Source organism: Neovison vison, chromosome 3, assembly GCF_020171115.1.
Source record: "Neovison vison isolate M4711 chromosome 3, ASM_NN_V1, whole genome shotgun sequence".
Lineage (NCBI taxonomy): Eukaryota > Metazoa > Chordata > Mammalia > Carnivora > Mustelidae > Neogale > Neogale vison.
In genome coordinates this window covers 198,459,557-198,479,624 of record NC_058093.1, presented here as the reverse complement: position 1 = coordinate 198,479,624, position 20,068 = coordinate 198,459,557, and the positions used below count along the sequence as shown (strand labels likewise).

General features: G+C 61.2%; 1 protein-coding gene across 9 annotated transcripts in view; it reads left to right on the top strand.

Moving 5' to 3' along the window:
- NCOR2 (nuclear receptor corepressor 2) overlaps positions 1-20,068 on the top strand; it is a 207,698-nt gene that overhangs the window by 156,937 nt on the left and 30,693 nt on the right. For 5 of the 9 annotated variants that reach the window (XM_044243522.1, XM_044243521.1, XM_044243528.1 and 2 more), the window contains exons 20-24: positions 6,532-6,679; positions 8,746-8,796; positions 9,776-10,403; positions 17,066-17,186; positions 18,089-18,245. In XM_044243522.1, coding sequence (XP_044099457.1) covers positions 6,532-6,679; positions 8,746-8,796; positions 9,776-10,403; positions 17,066-17,186; positions 18,089-18,245 — 1,105 coding nt within the window. The remainder of the gene's footprint in view (positions 1-6,531; positions 6,680-8,745; positions 8,797-9,775; positions 10,404-17,065; positions 17,187-18,088; positions 18,246-20,068) is intronic. The other 4 variants (XM_044243527.1, XM_044243526.1, XM_044243524.1 and 1 more) reach the window with 2 other exon arrangements.

Below are 20,068 nucleotides of genomic sequence, written 5' to 3'. Positions count from 1 at the left end.
AGAGCACGTGCAGCCTGTCCTGGGAGGCAGGGCTGAATTGCTGTCCCCACGAAGCCCATGGGGGTACACACACCGCTGAGGCACGCAGCGTGGCCGGCAGGCGGGGGCAGACTCGCCCCGCTTGAACTGTGCTCGAGCGCCGCGCAGATTTTAAGTGCACTGTCCCCGGCCACCCGGGGCGGGATCTTACTGAATCGAGTGTCTAAGCAGCGGTGGGCTGTTCGAGGCCAGGAGACACCGTGTCATGCTCCTGTGGGCAGTGCTGAGGCCGACCCTCAGTTTTGGGTTGAGCTCTTATCTGTCTCCTGTTCCCAGTCGTGTCTGGTGAGGCCAGACCACCTTTGCCTTCCCTGCGTGCTGTTCAGATGGTCCCTAGTGCTCCTTTAGCATCTGGCAGTGCTCCCTGGTGCCCCAGGAGCTCTCCTTTTTTCCTAGATTTTCTAGGACTCTGGTTTCCACCAGGAGGAAGACGCAGGGAGGTCTGGAGTACAGAGCACCTGTCTTTAAGGCCTGTTGAAATCCCGCAGAGCAGCAGCTGGGAGGGGCCGCGGGCTGGGACGGAGGCAGCCTCTGTGGACACCAGCTAGGAATTAATGTGGGGGGAGGGTGGTCCCCAGCGGGCCCAGGCACAGGCATGGGAGGAGGTCTTCCTGCTCCCTCTCCTCCTCTTCCTCCCCGCTTTTCCCTCCTCCTCCCCCAGCCCCTCCCAGCATGGATGCAAACCTGGCCATAGCCCAGGTGGTTGGGTTACAGGCCTGCCCTCCCAGACTCCCTCCTGGCACCGTCCTGCTGTGACCCCTGGGACCCCGGGACTTGAGAGCGCGGGTAGGAGGGCCAGAGACCCCTGGTGCATGGTGCAGCGCAGGCTCAGGGGTGAGAGGGGAGTCAAGTCCCAGCTTGATCATGGGGCACCTGTGTGCCCCATGGGTGGCAGCTTTATCCCCCTCCCCCCCCGCAAGCCTCAGTTCCCCATCTGTGAAGTGGGGGAATAGTGGCCTTTACCCTGAGACCCCTGGTGAGGACTGAATGAGTTTCCACTTTTGGGAAGCTGCATGCTTGCCCCAGGGGAGTGCTGTGCGAACAGTGGCCGCCCTGTCTGCTCCCACTGGTGGTGCTGGGAGCAGCAGTGGTGGAATTTTGTCTCAAAGCCACTCACCCCCTTTTTTTCTCGGGGGCGTGGGAGGTGTTCTCTCAGAGGCTGTGTACAGGAGCAGCCGTTGCGGGGACTCTGGCCCAAGAGATCCGGAGTCTAATCCAGGTCTTGCTGCTTACTAGCTGTGTGACCACGGGCAAGTGGCTTGCCCTCTCTGTGTGCCATTTTCCCAGCTCTGCAGTGGGGACAGTACTAGGGGCCCCCTTGGAGGGCTGTCAGGACACTCACCTGAGTGGGTGGATGGAAGGGCCTGGAACAGGACCTGGCGCGTTGTGAACACCCTGCAGCTGAGAGCTATGGCTTTGGTGGCTCTCGTGGCTGCCAGATTCCCAGGGGCTGGGATCTCGCGTGCCTGGGATATGTGCTTTATACGGAGTGCCGCCACTCCTCGACTGGCTGAGTGATTGACTGGTCGACGGATGGATTGATTGGGTCAGTTAGTGTCTTTCATCTGAAGGGCAGCCTAGCAGGATGGCAGACAGCCGGGCTCTGAGCTAGAGGGCGCCAATGGCGCCCACGGGAACACAGCCTCCCCACTCGGGCTCAGTGTCCTCTATAAAGTGAAGGTAAGGCTAGGACCCACGGTCAGGCTTGTGGGGAGCAGAGGAGTCCTTTGTAAGGTGGGGGCCGCGCCCGGGGCCAGGCCTTGTCCTTGCTGTGCACTCAGTAAGCCTCTCTTGAGTGCCTGCCGTGCGCCTGGCGGGCAGTGTGCGTGGGCTGTTCCTGCTGGGCGGAGAAGCTGGGCATTCCTGGAGTGGACGGCGGGAAGCCGCCTGCCAACGCTGGGCTCCAGGTGGCCTGTGCTGGTCTAAGAGAGGGGTAGCGGTAGCTGATGGAGGAGGTCGGCCTTCCTGTCACCTGACCCTGAGTACTGGTGGGTGATGAGGCCAGGAGACCACGGGTTGGGGGGGCGGACTTGAACCCAGGTCTGTGGAGCATCCCTTCGTGGGCCTGCCCTCCTCTAGACGTGGCTCACACAGGACTCAGCAGAGCATGGTCTTGCTGGGAGAGCTGTGGACCAAGTATGTTGGACCAGGAGACGGGGCCAGCAGGCCGTGTTCTGGGGCCTACAGAGGGTGAACCTTGCTGACCACGTGTTCTGGTGAGAAAAGGCAGTTTGGGAGCGTGGGGCTGGTTCTTGTTCCCAGCTGACCTTGAAGGAGCGACGGAGGAAGCACAGTGAACACATAACAGGGACCCTCACGGGAAGTTGGGCTCAGTCTGAGTCCATCCATCCCAACTGGCCACCCAAGCTGCGGGGGTGAGTTCCCCGTCACTGGAGTATGCAAGTAGGCCTCACAAGATGCTACTGAACTCCATGACCTCTGCCTCCCACCCCTCCCCGGCCCTCTCTGGTCTCCAGGAGGAAGCTCTAGGTCCTTATGAATCCTGAAGCGGGGTCAGCCTCCTCAGGCCATTGGCCAGGCCCCGTCTGGAGCTCAGAAAGACATGTCACCCTTGTCCAGTGCAGGAAGGAGCCGAGGAAGCAGAGGGTCAGTGGGCGTCCCCTTTTGCTTTACACCAGGCCTGGCCTGAGCAAGACCATGGGGCGACGTCAGCAGGAAGCAGGATTGGGTGGGCAGACGCACATGTCCCAGACTTATGTAACATTTGGCATTAGTGACTTCTCCGAGGTTTTCCTCCCCCCCCCCCCCCTTATGGCCGAAGGTTACCCTTTTCTCCCATCTGTGAATCCAGGCCCTGGGGCTCAGCTTCCGTGTTTCTCTGTCTCTGTCTGTCTCAGCCCAGGCCTTGCTTTGCCTTGTTTCCTTCTGTTGTCTCCTCTGTCCAAGGCTGCATAGGCCTGGAGGGGGACACGATCTGGACAACAAAGTGCTTAAACCTGACCTGCATTCAAATGTGAGCTACTCGACTCATGAGCTGTGTGATCTCGGGAAAGCGTCTTTGCCTCTCTGAGCCAGTGTCTTTGTCTATCAAGTTCATTCATCTAAAGAAACTGTTACAGGGCATTTGGGTGGCTCAGTGGGTTAAGGCCTCTGCCTTCAGCTCGGGTCATGATCCCAGGGTCCTGGGATCGAGTCCCACGTCGGGCTTTCTGCTCAGCACGGAGCCTGCTTTCCCCTCTCTCTCTGTCTGCCTCTCTGCCTGCCTATGATTTCTGTCTGTCAAATAAATAAGTAAGTAAAATCTTTAAAGAAACTGTTACAGAGCACCTGCACTGTAGGTGACAGGCCCTGTTTCAGGTAGGCTGGGGACAAAGCAGAGAACAAGGGTGCTGGCCCTTCAGGGGCTGATTCCTGTGCAAGGGACAGATGAACATTCTGGTCTGAAGGTGATAACGTGAGGGATATAGTAGAGAGTGATTGATGGGAGGGCAAAGGATTAGCTGATTTTGACAGAGTAATAGGGAAGATCTTTCTGAGGAGGTGGGGTCTGAACGAAGTCCAGATTGAGGTGAGAAAGTGAGTCACACTAGTGTCTACAAGAAGGAGATCAAGGCAGAGGAATGACCAGTGCAAAGGCCCTGTGGCCAAGGGCCCTGTAAGCATGTTTGCACAAGGAGGCCAGTGTGTTTGTAGCAGGATGACCGAAGAGGGCAGAGGTGGACAAACATTTTGGAGAGGTGGGTGAGGTCCAGATCTAGACCATGCAGGGCTGTATGGAGGGGGGACGATTGGGGTTTTCTATCAAGAGTTTCAGGGAGCCCCTGGAAGGTTTGAAGCAGGGGCAGCGTATTCTGGCTTATAGAGCAGCAGTGTGTCTCCGTTGCCTCAATCCAGGAAAACACCCGGGCACATACTAAGTACTTAATAAACAGCAGCTGCAATCATACCTGTCTTGCCAGCATCTCCTGTTCCGCACACCCCTCCCGATTCTGGGGGTACAGGGCCACATGTGGAAGGATTCGGTGTAATTCCTCAGACACTCAGAAAGTCCCAGCCTCTCAGACCCCATGTTGGGATTCGAGTGTTGACATCATACTTGCCCGGCTTGGCCTTGAGTCCCCAGAAGATGCACATTCCGGCCAGACCCCCAGGAGCCCAGGTTCCCTGCCAGGCTCCCAGCACTGTGGAGTCCCACCCAACCGCTGCCCCGCCCCCGCCCCAGCGGCAGATCTCGCCTGCCTCACCCAGCCCAAGCACAGGAGTGAGTCCCTGTCTGCTAAAAATAGATTGGGGAAGAAGGGGGATCCCTCAGCCGCACCCACAGAACCCACACGCCACACAACTTTCTCGCGCCTCGTGGGCTCCAGCTGGGCCTCTGGGAGAAGCTTGGGGTTTGGGGCAGGGCCGGGCCAGCCCCTGGAGGCAGGGGTGGGGGGGGTGGGGGGGTGGGGGCCATGGCAGAGCTGGGCGTTCCCACAGTGGCCAGGGGACATTCGGCAGGGTGGGGCTATGGCCCAGGCCTGTTGGTGACGGAAACCGTGACTAACGGGCAAACGGACGTTTTCCTTTTCCTCCCTGCTTTCTGAGTGGCTACGCTCAGAGGACCCCCATTTGCTCGGGAAGAAGGCAGGACAGGAAGTGATCCCACTCCCAGGCTGGGGCTGGGGCTTGGGGACCCCCTGAGGCCTGTTCCCAGCCCAGCCATAGTGAGGGCCTGGGGCAGGCCGACCCTGCCAGCGCCTGGAGCATGCAGGCCATTTGCCCCGAGAGTTTTGGGTCGGGGGCTTTCTCCAAGGGGCCAGGGGATTGGTGGAGGGGAGGTGCGTTAGTTTCCTGTTTCCTGTACCAAAGGACCACAAACTAGGTGACTGAAAACAATAGAAAAGCATTCTCTCACAATCTGGAAGCAAAAATCTGAAATGGAGGTGTCTATAGGGCCCTGCTCCCTCCGGAGGCTCCAGGGAGAAGCCTGCCTTGCTCCTCTAGCTGCTGAGGGCGGCCGGTCGTGCTGGATGTTCCTTGGCTGCTGGACACATTACTCCCTATGTGCTTCTGGGTGCCTCTGCGTCCGGATTCCCCCTCTTCTTATAAGGACACCAGTCGTACTGGACTCAGGGTCCGCCCTAATCTCCTATGACCTCATCTGAACTAATTACTTTTGCAAAGAGCTCATTTCCAAATGAGGTCACATTCTGAGTTTTGGGTGGTCACGGATTCTGGGAGGACCATCCCTGGGCCCGTGCGAGGGGCTTCACTGAGGCTCTTGGCGTGTCTGAAGTCGCCACAGGTTCTACTTCCTGCCTTGGAGATCCTGAAGGGCTCGGGCTGGGACCCTCCTGTCCCAGCAGCTGCATCGGGGCGGGTCATCCCCTCTTGGGGAGCCAGTCCACTGCCTCTGGGAGTCCCTGGTTGCCTTGAGACCCTAGCACTCCGCCATCACATGTACCCCAACTCTGCCAACTGTGTGTTTGAGCCTCAGAGGCCGCCCCCTCGGTCAGCCAGTTAGTAGCCGGCAGATGTGCTCCAAACCTCAGCATCCCGCCCAGGGAGGGGCAAAGACAGTAGTTGCCAACCAGGAGGGAGAAGCTTGCACCCAAGCTGGGGGATGGGCATCTGGCCCCGTGAGTGAAGGAGCCGGGTTTCCGGGGACCAGGGTGCCCTGTGGAGGGCCGTGCAAGTCTCCGCTGTGGGAGCCTTCTTTCTGCTCCTTGCGCACACTGAGCTGGGCCCCACCTCGGGGGTCTGTACTCGTACTTCCCTCTACCTGGACCACCAACCTCCAGGGCTTCACCTGGCCGGTTCTCTCTCTCTGTGCTCCTACTCGGCTCAGAGGTCACCTCCTCCGAGAAGCCTTCCGTGTCCATCTAACCCCCGCTCTGTCTGTTTTGATCTTGCTCATGTCCCCACCTCTGAGTCTCTAATTAAGTGATATGTTGTTTGTTGGTCCCGACTAGAAGACCTCTGTGGGCAGGGACCTTGTCTGCCTCATTCATTGTGTGTCCTCAGCCCCGAGGCTGTCCTGGCGTGCAGGAGGTGTCCTGGAAGGACTGGAGGAGTGAAATGATGAGGTTCCCCAGCCAGTCCTGTCTGCCAGGGCTCAGTGAGAGGCAGAGGTGACATGCAAGGAAGTTTCCCTCCTTCATTGGCTCCCCACGTAGTGACTGCGCCTGGCACAGTGTCCTCCGGGACATCTGGTCACTGCTCTGCCTGGGGTCGTCAGAGGGGCTGGACCAGTCACAGGGGTCCCGTAGGCAGAAACAGCCCTTCCTCGCCTGTCCCAGAAGGATGTCAGGGCAACTGACCGGCCAGGCTGTGCCATACACGCATCTGGGACTCGAAGGAGGGATAAAGGCCTCAGTAAAAATAGCCCCTGGCACGCTTGGCCGGTGGGGCGTGAGGGGGGAAGATCGCCTCATGGCCACTCGGCTGGGATCACCGTCCACTGCACCTGTGACGAGGCCCCGGGCACAGGGAGTCCCCGGGCTGACAGCCCAGGCCCAGGCTGTGACTGCTGCTGTCCCTGTGCCCTAGGAGAAGGAGAGGAATGCACGGAGGAAGAAGAAGAAAACCCCAGCCGCCGCCAGTGAGGAGGCTGCCTTCCCGCCGGTGGTGGAGGATGAGGAGATGGAGGCATCGGGCGCGAGCGGGAACGAGGAGGAGATGGCGGAGGAGGCAGAAGGTGAGGGACAGGAACTGACCTGCCCCGGGAATGTCTGGGTCCTCCTGGAAAGAGGCCTGAACTGCCTTGGAGGGGGAGCGTGGTGCTGGTGATGGAGATGGTATCGGTGGTGATGGTGGTGATGGTGGTGATGGTGGCGGGGTTGGCGGGGATGGTGTTGCTGGCGGTGGTGGTGATGGCAGTGGTGGTGACGATGGTGGTGACGATGGTGTTGGTGATGATGGTGTTGGTGATGGTGTTGGTGATGATGTTGGTGGTGATGGTGGTGATGATGGTGATGATGGTAGTTGTGGTGATGGTGGTGATGGTGTCGGTGGTGATGATGGTGATGGTTGTGGTGATGGTGGTGATGGTGATGGTGATGATGGTGATAATGGTGATGATGATGATGGTGATGATGGTGATGATGATGGTGTTGGTGGTGATGGTGGTAGTGATGGTGGTGGTGACAATGGTGATGGTGGCGATGATGATATTACTCCCGAATGCTCCAATTTGGGTGATAAATTACATGGGTCTGTACCTGTCCCCCATGGCACCATGTCCCCAAAGACCCCAACCCCTAACTTAGCTGAACACCTGTGCCTCCCCTGTTCCCTTCCTACCCAGGGCTGCCCCATTTGGGCCCTCGTGTTCCAGGCGAACAGAACCCTCTTTCCTCCTGCCCCTGCCTAGGGTGCCTTCCTTTTCCCCCCGTCTGCCTGCCTCTGCATTCAAACTCCCAAGCTTCTGCCAACATGGTAAAGAAAGGAGGGAGTCCCCTCCTGGCTCTTCAAACCAGCCCTGCAAATAAATTCAAGCCCTGCCAGCATCCAGTGCCTTCTCGGGCCTGAACCTCACTTCCTGGTTTAGAACAGAGAATTGGGCCATGTGGTTGCTCTTGCCTCAAGCTGGGGATAGAGTCTGGCCCCCTTGCTGCTCTGGGTCTCTCTAATCCAAGTTGGGGAGAGGCCTGGCCAGTGTCCGAGTGAGCACCACAAATCCCTCTGCCCTTGTTTTCTGGGTCCTGAATTTATAGCCAGAAAAAGAGAAGGAAGCAGAAACCCAGTCCCCCCCTCTTTAAATACTCTCCCAGCTCTTTCTGTGGATAGGATGCAGCCTTGGTGGGAGAAGAGGGAAGCCAGACTTCGGCTCAGCATTAAGACCAGAACAGACACTGCCCAGTAAGAGAACTGTGTGGTAGTGAACTCCCCGTCACTTGTAGGGCTCACATCCCACAGTGGGGGTGGTGGAGGGACGTTCTGTGCCGGGTGGGGGAGAGGGAGGGGGAGGGCTGGTCTGGCAGAGCTGAGGCTCTGTGACCACCTGATGGCTCTGAATGGGTCCTGTGCAGTGGGCTAGAAAATCCTGCACAAAGGTACAGGGTGATACTCCCATCACATGGATGAGTTTTGGAAAACCGAGGCCCAGAGAGAGGAGAACTACTCTCACAGGGTGTCACGTAACTGGTGGAGTTGGAGTTGGCCGGTCCAGCCAGCTTTTGCTGTGTAATTCTGTGCCTCGTGACCAGGAAGGGGGAGGTCAGAGAGGTTCCGGGTTAGGGCCTGAGGTCGCCCTCATGGAACCTTCTAGAAAGCCCAGCCAGCCCCAGCAGTACAGCAGACCCCTCCAGGGGGCGGGCAGCAAGTGTCTTGCTGCATCCAGGCAGAGATGAACCCTGGGCAGCTGAGGCCGAAGGGGGCCTTTGTCCAGGGCCATGGCGGCTCCCTGCCCACCTGGCTCTGGGGCTGAGCGGTGGGATGGGGTCCAGGGCCACAAAGGCTGCTCCTTCCGCCCTGCCCACCTCTGAGGTCTGCATCCCCACCTCCGTCCTGGGAACTAGGTCCAAAGAAGGCCAGTGACTTGTCCAAGGACACCCAGGAGTGGGCAGGACTGGCTCTTCACCCTGTACCACCCTGTTGCTGGCCAAGGCCGCTGCAGGTCACCCATGGGTCTGAAGGGAAAGGGCACGTCGCTCCGAGATGAGGGCCACAGGTCCCCCTGTTGCTCGCCCCCTTGGCCACCTCCTCTCTGCCACCTGCTATTCCTGCTGCCTTGCTTCTAATCCTTCTCTCGCTTCCTTCCAGCCTTACACACCTCTGGGAGCGAGGTGCCCAGAGGGGAATGCAGTGGCCCAGGTACGAGTGTGGCCGGCTGGCCTGGCGGCGGTGGTGGGGGAGGTTTGGGTAGGGCTGTGCTGGGATCAGGGGCATCCTGAGGGCACCTGTCCTCAGCGAGGGGCCCACTTCCGTGAGCATGCCTCTGTGAGTGCCAACATTTGTGCTGCTGCTGCCTCTGTCCACCTTCCCTGTGTGGTGTCTGTTCCCCATGCTGTTCCCTGACTTGCGCTTGCAGATCTGTACACTCGGCTTCACCGTTCTGTTGATTTTCACCAGTGTTCTCATCTGTGACTTGCACCTTGTTTGATTTCCCAACAGCAAGTGCAGGGCTTTTCACTTTGTCCCCACTTTACACAAAATGGGGGAAATTGAGACCCAGAGAAGTGACAGGAGTGTTTTTGAGGCTGAAGAGCCAGGTGGGAGGCTAGCTGCCCTCACCCTTCATCCGGACGCACGTTCAGTCACTTGGTTACTACTTCGCTGTGCACCTGCCAGGTGCGGGGCCGTGTGGGCCTCCGGCAGGGGATGCCGGGAGACGGGACGCTTTCCCCTCGGGCTGTTCAGAGTTCGCTGACACCCTGGCTTACTCCCCCTGTGAGCCAGGATCTGCTTGCCCACTCTGCAGATGGGGAGAGCAAGGCCCAAAGGGAACCTGTGTTTCCGTGGCTGGGCTTCTGGCTTGGGCACAGCCAGCTCTGGAGCTTAGATGAGAGCCCTCGGCCCTGGCCACATAGGGGTGCCCGTGACCCCAGGGGCTGGAAGTCAGTGAGGTGGCTGGGCACCAGCATGGGGAGCAGGTGGCGGGGGGAGGGCAGGGCCCTAGGACCGGGAGGGGCCGGCTGCCCATGTGTATGGGAGCCTCAGGGCCGTTGGGGTGTCCGGCTGTGGGGCCACTCAGGGCATCCTGAATTTGGGCCCTGGAGCTGGGATGGGCAGGTCCAGGTCTATGCCTGAGCCCCCCGGCACCACTCACCCTGCCCCTCTCTCCCCCTCACAGCCGCAGTCAACAACAGCTCTGACACCGAGAGCATCCCCTCCCCCCGCACCGAGGCCGCCAAGGACACGGGGCAGAACGGGCCCAAGCCCCCGCCCGGCCCGGGCCCCGACGTGCCACCCCCTGAGCCACCCACCCCTCCGCCAGAGGACGCGCTGACCGCCCCCGAGCCCACCCCGGCCCCCGAAGCCGCCCGCCCGCCCACGCCCCCGCCAGCACCTGTGTCGCCCACTGCACCCCCTCCTGTGGTCCCCAAGGAGGAGAAGGAGGAGGACGATGCTGCGGCCACCCTGGCGGTGGTGGAGGAGGAGCAGAAGCCCCCTGCGGCCCAAGAGCTGGCTGTGGACGTGGGCAAGACAGAAGAGCCCGGCGAGGTGCCCCCCACGGAGCCCGTCAAGAGCGAGTGCAAAGAGGAGGCCGCGGAGGAGGGGCCCGACAAGGGCAAGGGGGGCGCCGAGGCCAGTGCCGAGGCCGCGCCCGAGGGGGCCCTCAAGGTGGAGAAGAAGGAGGGCAGCGGCCCCGGGGTCAAAGCTCCCACGGCCAAGGGTGCGGCAGCTCCCCAGGACAGCGACTCCAGTGCCACCTGCAGTGCAGACGAGGTGGACGAGCCCGAGGGAGGCGACAAGAACAGGTGAGTGGACGGAGCGGGTGGCAGCTTCGTCCTCTGCAGCCGGCACCGGGGCTGCGGCGCAGCAGCCGACTGGGCACCGACCCTTGGAGTGTGGCTGGACGTGGAAGGGCGCAGCCGGCGGACCGGTCCGGAAGGGGCGCGTGCCAGGCAGCGGGGTTGGCTCCCTGGGGCCGTGGCACGAAGCCCCCCAGACCAGGTGGCTGCAGGTGTGCGGGTGTGGCCGGGTCCCTGCCCCCCCTCCCCGAAGGCTCTTACTCCTCCGTCTTCACATGGCGTTTTCCTGTGTGACCCCGAGCCCAGAGTTCTTTTTCTCATGAGGACTCCACCACTGGATTCGGCTCCACCCTGATGATCCCATCTTAACTTGATCACGTCTGTAAAGAGCCCGTTTCCAAATTAGGTCACATTCATGGGTCCCTGGCTGTTTGGGCTTGAGCACATTCGAGGGCTCGGGGGGCAGTGGGGGGCACAGTTCTATCCTTAACAAGGCAGGAACAGCAGGTGCCAAGGCCCGGGGGCGGGAGACAGCCTGTGTGATTCAAGCGGAGTCCTGTAGCCGCTGAGAGTGAGCAGGCCGGGCTAGGTCGGGGCTGCAGTCCGTCCTCAGGGGAGTGCCCCGCTCAGCTGGGTGTGACTCGGGCTCAGAAAGCAGCTGGCCGCCAACGCGGGGACGTCATTGGGGGTCAGAGAGGCACCGGGAGATAGCTGCCGTGTCCCTGCAGACAGTGGTGTGGGCCTGCCCGTGGCTGCTTGTGTAACACACTGCTGAGACCCCTGGGGACTCGTGTCCCCTCCGCCAAGGGTCCAGGAGCTGGAACTTGGAGGCCACCGTCCTGGCACAAGTTGACTGAGCCGTTGAGGCTGCTCTCGGGGCTGGCCTGGGGGGACCCCCGTGCTGTCCTATTTGGGTGCCCCCATCTCTGAGCTGTGTTCCTCCCTTTCTTACCATTGTCTTTGCTCCTGGGGTGAGGTGCCCAACCCCACCTCCTACCCGAGCCCCTGGAGCCTTGGATTTTGACTGACGGTTGAGGACCCTGAAACCCCTGGCCAGAACCAAAGCTTATGCCCCTGAGTTGGGGCTGACTGAGGGCAGAGGTGCAGAGACCCGCTCCCACCCACATCTGGACGCTGGAGGAATGTTTTCTAGTGAGGCAGGCGGGTCGTTTTTATTATGACTAAAAACAGTGCGGTCTGTTGTCTCTCCTCTCCTGTCTCGGAAAAGTTCTGGGCAGAGTGAGAGGGAGGAAAATCTGACTTTCAAATAGCAGAGTTCACTCAGAGCCTTTCCTCTGCCCCGTGATTCACCTTGGGGCATGTTAAAATGGCAAGTTCTAAAACATTTCATGTGAAAGTTGGATTCATCCAGAGCTCTTTGGGTCTTCCTCCACAAAAGGAAGTGAGCCGTGTTTTGTGTGTCTGGGGTTCCCTGGGCGCCCCTGCTGGCAGGAGCCTCATCCCGTTGTGTCGGAAGGTAGCCTGCTGGGTAGCTCCGTGACCAGCAAAGGCCCGACCACAGGCTTCTGAGGGCTCGGGGGCTCCTGAGCTCCTTGCCTTTGGGAACAGTACGCATGGGGGCCCGATCCTCCGGGAAGGGCCCCCGGCCACGGATTGGCTGCTCTGCTCACTCTTTGTGCCTGGGGAACGGGGTCAGGGCGGGCGGCTCCCCACCCTGCTCCTAGCGGGAAGAGCGCTGAGCTCATGGGGCAACCATGCTGATAAGCAGCCTCCTGGGTTCACATGGCCTCTGCCCAAGACTGGGGACCGGGGAAGGCTGAGCTGAGCCCCGCTAGCCCCCGGGATCCCTCCGGCCAGGCCTGAAGCTCCAAAGGCTACTTACAGCCTCCCTCTCTCCCCCAACAGCCCCACCCAGGGACGTGTCCTTCCCTCCCCCAGCTGGAGCTGGCTCTATCCACTCTTCCTGCCTGAACGTCCAGCATTCGATCCCTGGGGAGCAGCGGCCCTGGGCTGGGAGTCAGGACACCTGGTCTGTCACGCCCTGTGTGACCGAGGCTGGTCCCCCGCCCTCGGAGCCAGGCTGGACATGGGCCAGCTTGCTGACCTCTTCCTGGCTGGCCGCCTGCCACCCCCTCTCCCCCCCAGCCACAGCCGCGCAGGCAAGATGCGTCAGAGCAGGCCCTGGCAGCCAGGGCCTCCCGGAAGGGCTGGCGGGACGGGTGGGCCCCTGTACGACCCCGGGGCCTGGCCGGCCGCCCACCACCCTCCTTCCCACTGGGCAGCCCCGGTGTGGTGAGCTGGGCGTCCCTGGACGGGCCCAGGGTGCATCTCGTTCCAGCCCCTGCCGGACAACCTTTGGAGAGAGAAATCGTATTCTGCTTTGACTCTCCATCACCTTCTGCCAGGCAGCTCTGCTTGGGAGTTTTCTTGGCTGACAACCAGAGATGGTGGCTTTGATGGCTAAGCCTTGAGCTCGCCTGGCCTCCTCTGTCCCAGTTTCCTGAGAGGGTGCCTGGGCACTTTCTGGCGGGGTCGAGACCCAAGAAAGCCCCTTTCCCTGGGCCTCTGTTTTCTCTGAGATGGGTGTGGGGTCCCCACTTTCAGGCTTCCCGTGAGCATAATGGACGTCACAGCATAAACTGCAGTCTGGGGCCAGGCCCACACATGCTAGGTGCTCCGTGAATGGTTAGCTGCCTGCGGAGCTGCTTTAGGAACACTGGAGGTTTGCTCCGAGAGTGGGCTGGAGTATGGGTTCCCCTGTGCCCCGGAAATTCTGAAAGAACCCCAGCAGCACTTTCCCTTTTATTTCTTTATTCCGTAAATGATTGACTGGGCACCGGTGTTTGCCAGGGGCCCTTCTACGTGCGAGGGATGCTGGGAGCAGAACAGATGAGCCCTGATCCCATTGGGATCCCAGTGGGAACATTGATAACTGGGTGATGGGAAGATTAGGGGCGCCGGGCAGGGGCCATGCATGGGGCAGTCAGGGAGGCCTCTCGGAGGAGGTGGCATGGGAGGGTCATCAGAACCTATAGTGGGAGATGTGGGAGGAGCAACCGGTGCAAAGGCCCTGTGGCAGTATGAGCTAATGTTCAGTGGAAGGCAAAGAGGCCTGTGGCAGAGCAGAACGAGGGAGAGGGCAGGAGAGGAGGTGACAGGTGGGCAGGGACCTGGCCTCACAGGAAGCAACAGAACCATGTCTTAGCAGACACGGTTCATAACCAGCCAGCCCCATGCATGGCAGCGAGGATGATCGGAGCCTGATGATCATAGGGAAGCCGGGAGGTGCTTAGCAGAGAGGGTGTCCAGACCCAGGGCGTCTCCAGTCCTCCATTGCCCATCCCTCTCCCCTAGCCCTGGCCCTCCAGCATGGGAAGAAAACCCACAGTGATGCGAAGATCACCTGACCCGCTCAGTCCCAGGTGCTGCTGTCCGTGCTTCCTGTGCTGCCCCTTGTTCCACCCACAGAACTGTCCTGGGAGGGCAGGGGTGGCTGTTCTCATGCCCATTTTACAGATGGGGAAACCGAGGCACAGTGGTTCTGTCCTATAGCTGAAGGTGGGCTTTGAACTGGGAGCCTGAGCCCTGAACCGCTCCCAGCCGCCTTGCCAGCTTCCCCTCTCCTCCTGGGTCACATGCCTGGTGCCAGGCTCCGAGAGCCCCTCCCCTCTCCCCCCCGGGGACTCCAGAGAGGAAAATAAAAGCTACTGTCTTCCAAGAAAACAAAGGAAAGAGCATAGAGGCAGGGCCGCCCCTGAGGAGGGCTCCTGGAGGCAGCGCTCACCCGCTGTGGGGGCTGGAACGAGGGAAGCTGGGAGTCCTGCTCCTTTCAGGGTTCCAGTTGCTGAGGCTGGTCAAGGACTTGCACCCAGGCCCTTGCTCTTGGAAGCTGGTCTCTTGCAGCAAGTGGGCAGGTGGGCATCAGGAGGCCTCCCGTGAACCGAGCTCCTGCCTCCCTCAGTGGGACACTCAGGAAGGAAGAGTCCGGGTCTCTGGGTGTGCCCCAAATGGGGGCTTGCTGAGAGCGTGTGAGGGGCAGTCCCTGCTGCCCTGCTCTCTAAGGTGACTGGTCCCTCCCTGGGCGAGGAGCTGTGGGGAAACCGAGGCAGGGCCCGGGCCCAAGGGGAAGGCCCTAGTTCCCTGGCCAAGACTTCGCTTTATATGTGTTATAAGGAAATGTTCCTTTTTAACTTTAATACTTGCGTCTTGTAGTAGTTTTGTATTTCTGTACACCCGTCAAATACGGCATTTCGTCGTTCGTGGAAACAGTACAGTTAGTCAAACTCTTGGTTTCATGGCTAGCGTATAGTACATTCTTTATTTCCATCTTTCACCGACTATACAATCTGGCCACCCAGCGTACGGGGGAGTGGATGTTAATCTGTCCACAGAGGTGTGCAGGCATCCCTGCCATTGAACTCCAGAGCTTCTCCGGCACCCCAGAAAGAAGCCCCGTGCCCTTCAGTGTCACTCCTCGTTCCGCCCCCAGCCCCTGGCCTCCGCCTGCCTCTCTTCTGTCTGTGGATTCTCGCCTTCTGGATGGTTCCTATCAGCGGCTCCCCTCACAGCGCGTGGCCCGTCGCGTCTGGCTTCTCTCAGTCGGCCTCTGGCTCTCGGGATCCGTCCACGTGGTAGCGGGGGTCCTGCTTCTTCCTCGGTATGGCCGGATCGCAGTCCCTTGTGTGGACAGACCCCGTTTGGGGGTACTTGCGTGGTTTGCACCTGTTGGCTGTGGCGATGGTGCTGTTGGGATCTCTGTGAACAGGCTGTTCTCGTGGGCCCGTGTTCTCCGTTCTCTTGGGCGAACCCCCAGGAGCCGGATGGCCGGGTCGGGTGATGACTGCGTTCCGCCTCTAGAGGAACGGCTGGACTGCTTCCAAAGCACGCTCGTTTTAAAATTAACGTTTGCAAGTGTGGGTCGGTTTAAAAGGGTGCTGGGAGGCAGAGGGGAGGGGAGGCCGGGCATGGCGTATGCGTTGAGGCAGGTGGCGAGCGTGAGGACAGCTGGTGGCCTCTCTGCTTAGGCCTGTTAGGGTGCCTGGGCCCCGGGGCCCGAGTGCAGGAGAGCAGGGAGGGTCGGCAGCTACAGGAAAGGCCCCAGAGCTGGGGAGCAGAGGGTGAGCAGGGTCTGGGGAGGTGCAGAGGTGAGGGCGGGAGGGAGGGCGAGCAGGTGGGGAGGACCGTGGAGGCCAGCTGAGCATGGAGAAGTCAGGACGACCTTCCTCTGCGCCTCAGGCAGCCCCAGCAGGCGTCGCCGTGTCTGTGTCTGCTCAGCCGAGCGTGTGGCAGATGTGGGTTGGAGGCAGGTAACCGCAGGACAGCCTGTCATGGCCACGGCTTTGTGGCCGCGCCACCGAGAGCAGAGGGCACCTAGGCCCCAAGTCAGGAGTCCGCCCGGCTCCATCTGCAGAAGGAGGCACGGGTTCCTCATCGCTGGGGGTCTGGCAGCAGCTGTGGGGGTGCGGACAGGCGTGGGCCCTGTCCTGGTTAGCACGGCTCTCGCCTGGAAGGCAGTGGCTGTGGCTTACGGTCTGCACGGGGCATCACCTGGTACGATGGCCAAGCACAGTGGGGACTGTGCCCACAGGATCCTCCGGCTCTGGGGACCCGGCCTTAGCTTTGCCCTCTAGGTGAATCCCAGCCCGTGGCCGATGCCCTGGTGCACCCTGTTGGGTCATCCGCTGTGGCGTCCTGCAGGCTGAGACCGGATGCTGGGCCCCTGTGCTCCCTGGGCACAGCGCTGGGTCTGCTGTGTGTTCAGCAAGTGCAGGTGGCAGGAGAGAGTCAGCAGCTGGGCAGGAACCTGGCAGCCCTGATGGGTGGACGAGGGTTTGAGGCTGCGGCAGACAGAGCTCCCACCTTGAAGACTTCATGCCAACTGGGGGGCCAGACGACGTTTGTGGCAGGTTGCTGTGCCCAGTACTTCAGGAGTTCCTAGAAATCCCTGAAGACTTCCCGAAGGAGGTGACATCTGTGAACCCCTCAGGAGCCCCACCCTACAGGGCAGGCTCTGCCCAGGTGCCTCAGACGCTGCAGCCCTACATTGGAGGGACCCTGCCCCTGGCATCCGCTCTCAGGTGCCCAGTTCTGTTTGTCCGCAGCAGGTGGACATGAGCTCGCTTTGGGGAATGAAGCATTTACAGGCTGGGTTCAGCTCAGGGGTACACTTCTGGCTGGTGTAGACCGTGTACCAGCTGAGCAGCTGCGGTCTACCTGCTCTTAGCTCTTCGGTCAACGTGAGGTTGCAGTTGGTGGAGATTTCTAGTTGCGTGGGTAGTTTCCCCAGCTCCTGTCCTCCAGGGAGCGGGGTCCACTCCGCTCCATGCCCTGGCGCCCGAGCCTCTCCCATGTGCGCGATGGATAGTCTGACGCTCGCCGAGCCCTCATCCAGTGGATTCTATCGCGTTCCTACAGCTTCCGAAAGGCCACGCGTGCCTCGGGCCCTGTGCTGGGTTTCCCTGGGACTCTGCTTGCCTCGGGCTGTCTCAGGCGAGTGTTTGATCCCGGCCTGGGTCTCTGGCCCGGAGGACGGAGGGAGGAGTCGTCTGTCCCCGCTCCCCACCCCCAGAGTCCTGGTGGGTCTCCTGGGCCGGGTGGCCCTGGACACGTGCCTCACTCCTAGTGGCGCCTCCAGCCCCCGTTGTGCAGGGCTGGAGCCAGGAGAGCCAGCTGTGAGCCCCCCGGGCTGACGCTCGTCTCTCCCTCAGGCTGCTGTCACCACGGCCCAGCCTCCTCACCCCCACTGGCGACACCAGGGCCAACGCCTCACCCCAGAAGCCTCTGGACCTGAAGCAGCTGAAGCAGCGGGCGGCCGCCATACCCCCCATTGTAAGTGCCCAGGCGCCCCCTCTCGCACCCTGGGACTCCTGCCAATGAAGGCCGTGGCCGCTGTGCCCCCCTCCCCTTTCACCTCTGCTTCGGGAAGGCAGTGGATCAGGGCAGGCACAGCCCCTGGGGGTGGGGGGGCAGCACCTGCAGCCTCATTCCTCCCAGCCCTTCCCAGCAGCCTCCTGTTTCCTGGAGAAATCCCCATGGAGATGAGGCGGGAACGGTTCCCTGGGTGGGGCTGTGCGGGAACGAGGGAGCTCGCCGCCTGCAGGGCTGCCTTCTGCCCTCCTGGCCCGGCGCCCCTGCAGGCCTTTGGGCCTGGAATGGCCGTACCCACGAGGCTCCCCAGTCCCCGCCCCGGGGGTCTTCCAGAGCTCCCCCAGACCAGGGACGGCAGGTCCCAGCACCCTGGGGAGAAGGCCTCGCTCTAAACAGGAGGCCCTTGGGAGAGGCTCCCCAGAAGAATCTCCAGGCCCCTTGGGGGAACCCTTTCTTCACCACGGCCCAGCCGCTGCCAGCCACCCCTCTCTGAGCAAGTGTGCCCGGGCTTCCCCAAGTGCAGCGGGGGGCTGTGGGCTGAGGGGCTCAGAGCTGAGCGGGGCTTTCGGAGTGAGGCGTACAGGGCGGCCCTGCTGGCTCCCCGGGACTGGGTGCAGTCCCGTTTGTCAATCCTGATCTCTCTGAGACCCACAGAGACTCGGGGCCCAGGCATGGGCTCCCCACTGGGTAGCTGGGATGCGCGAAAACCTGCTCTCCTGTCCTCCAGCCGTGTACCCTTGGGCACCTCACTGCCTTGGCTCTCAGGCCGGCTTGTCATGCGTAGGGGGCCCGGAAGGCTGTTCCTCAGCTCTGTGGCCCCTGGACAGCCTGTGAAGCTATGTACCTCCCCCTGCTTCTCTCAGCAGGTCAGCAAAGTCCATGAGCCCCCCCGGGAGGACGCAGCTCCCCCCGCCCCACCGCCACCACAGCCCCTGCAGCCGGAGAGCGACACCCCCCAGCAGCCCAGCAGCAGCCCTCGAGGGAAAAGCAGGAGCCCTGCACCACCTGCCGACAAAGAGGGTGAGTGGGGGGCCCCGTAGGGGTGAGGAGTAGGGGTGTCTATGCAGCTGCTGCAGACGCCGAGCAGAGTGGCAGAGTGGGCCGGCCCGAGGGGTCAGACGGGACAGCAGGGCACGGCAGGGACGGGGGCGAATCAGAGGACCCCTGCTCTATCTGAGGTAGGCCCATCCTGGCTTTCAGCCAAATCACCCCGCAGCAGGACGGCCCCTGTTGTGCTTCCGGGGAAGCCAGAAATCCACATTTTCACCTGAGGGGCCATTTCTCAACATTGGCAACTTAAAAACATTTTCAGAGCATTGTGTATGCTGCATCAGCCCGTCTGTGGCTCAGCCTGAGACTCCCTGTGGTTCAGCCCAGCTGTGAGCTCCCAGAACCGTGGACAAGCCTCGGCGCCCAGCTGGCAGCAGCTCTGGGACCTGGGCAGGAAGCACTGCTCCCTACAGTGCTCAGCCTGACCTTATTCCAGCCCGAGGTCGCTGCGTTCACTGGGGTGCCCGCGGGGGTAATTCCCTAAACAGCTGCCCAGGGCATGCTTTATTGTCGCCACGTGAAGCTCAAGGTCAGGGGACAGGCAGAGCTGGTTTCTTGTTCTCTGGATTGTCTGCCTCTGCCTCACGTTCCCTGCTGGACCCAAGAAGTTCCAGGCCTGCGTCCCCAGAGGGGCCCCCTCCCCAGAGCAGCCCAGCACACCGCCCCTGCTGTGTGCGTCACAAGTAATGGGCAACAGCCCTCCGGAGACTTCCCCGTGCTGGGCCGGCCTACCCGTCTGCCGGCCACTCTCAGCGTCGGAGGGCAGTGGGACCCCCGCCCACCCTCCCTGAGCAGCACAGCACAGGGATGGGCTCTGGGGGCCAGTGCCGCCTGCACCGTCTTGGATAGAGCAGCCCTTCTCTGGAAAGCCAAGCTGGCCCTGGGCCATAGGCCTCCTCGGGGGTGGTGTTGCTTGCCCGAGGACAAAGAACAGGGCTGTCCCTGAAGGAGGACGGCTGCATGCTTCCCACAATGACACGGGCCTGCCAGACATTCCCTGTTTAATCAGCCTGCCCCCTCGCCTCCCTGCAGCCGCTCCCACCTGCCACAGGAAGTCTCAGATGCCACCCGCAGGGGCAGGCCTACATCCCGGCCCGCACACGGGCTGGCTTGCGGCCCCTGGACCAGGACATGTGTTGAACACCTGTGATGCTCTCGTGCTGGGCTAGGGCCTGCGGGTGCAGCAGTGAGCAGGACGAAGTCCTTGAGTCAGGGAACTCTTCATGTGACTGAGAAGGACCCTAAGCCAGGTCATGCGCATAAGAAAGCAGGATGACGTTAGGTTAGTTCGCACAGTTGAAGAGCAAAGCAGGGTGAAGAGAGGCTCAGAGGAGCTGTCTCTGTGGAGATGATGACTCAGTCACAGGAAGATCTGGGGAAGGGCTTTCCAAGCAGCAAAAAGAGCATGTGCAAAGGCCCTGGGGTAGTTTGATGGGTTTGGGGGGTTGCCAGAAGGTCGTTGTGGCTGGGGAGAGGGTAGGATAGAGAATCAGAGAGGGAAATGGCGCATGATTGCTTAGGGCCTTGTAGGCCATGGTACCATGTGGATATTGTCTCAGGTATGGAAGAAGCCTTTTCAGGAGGAGCCTTGATGTGTTTGTCTTGTGGCAGAGAATCTAATTCCATTTTGGAAAGATCTCTCTCTCTCTCTCCGGTCATTGTGGAGGAGTAAGGGCTCCAGGGAGTTGTGGGCAGATGGAGGAGGCCACCGTGCCATTCCTGACCACCGTGGTGCCAGCCTGGACTGTGTGGTGACTGTGAGGTGGGGAGGAAGGGGGTGCGCGAGGAGTTTG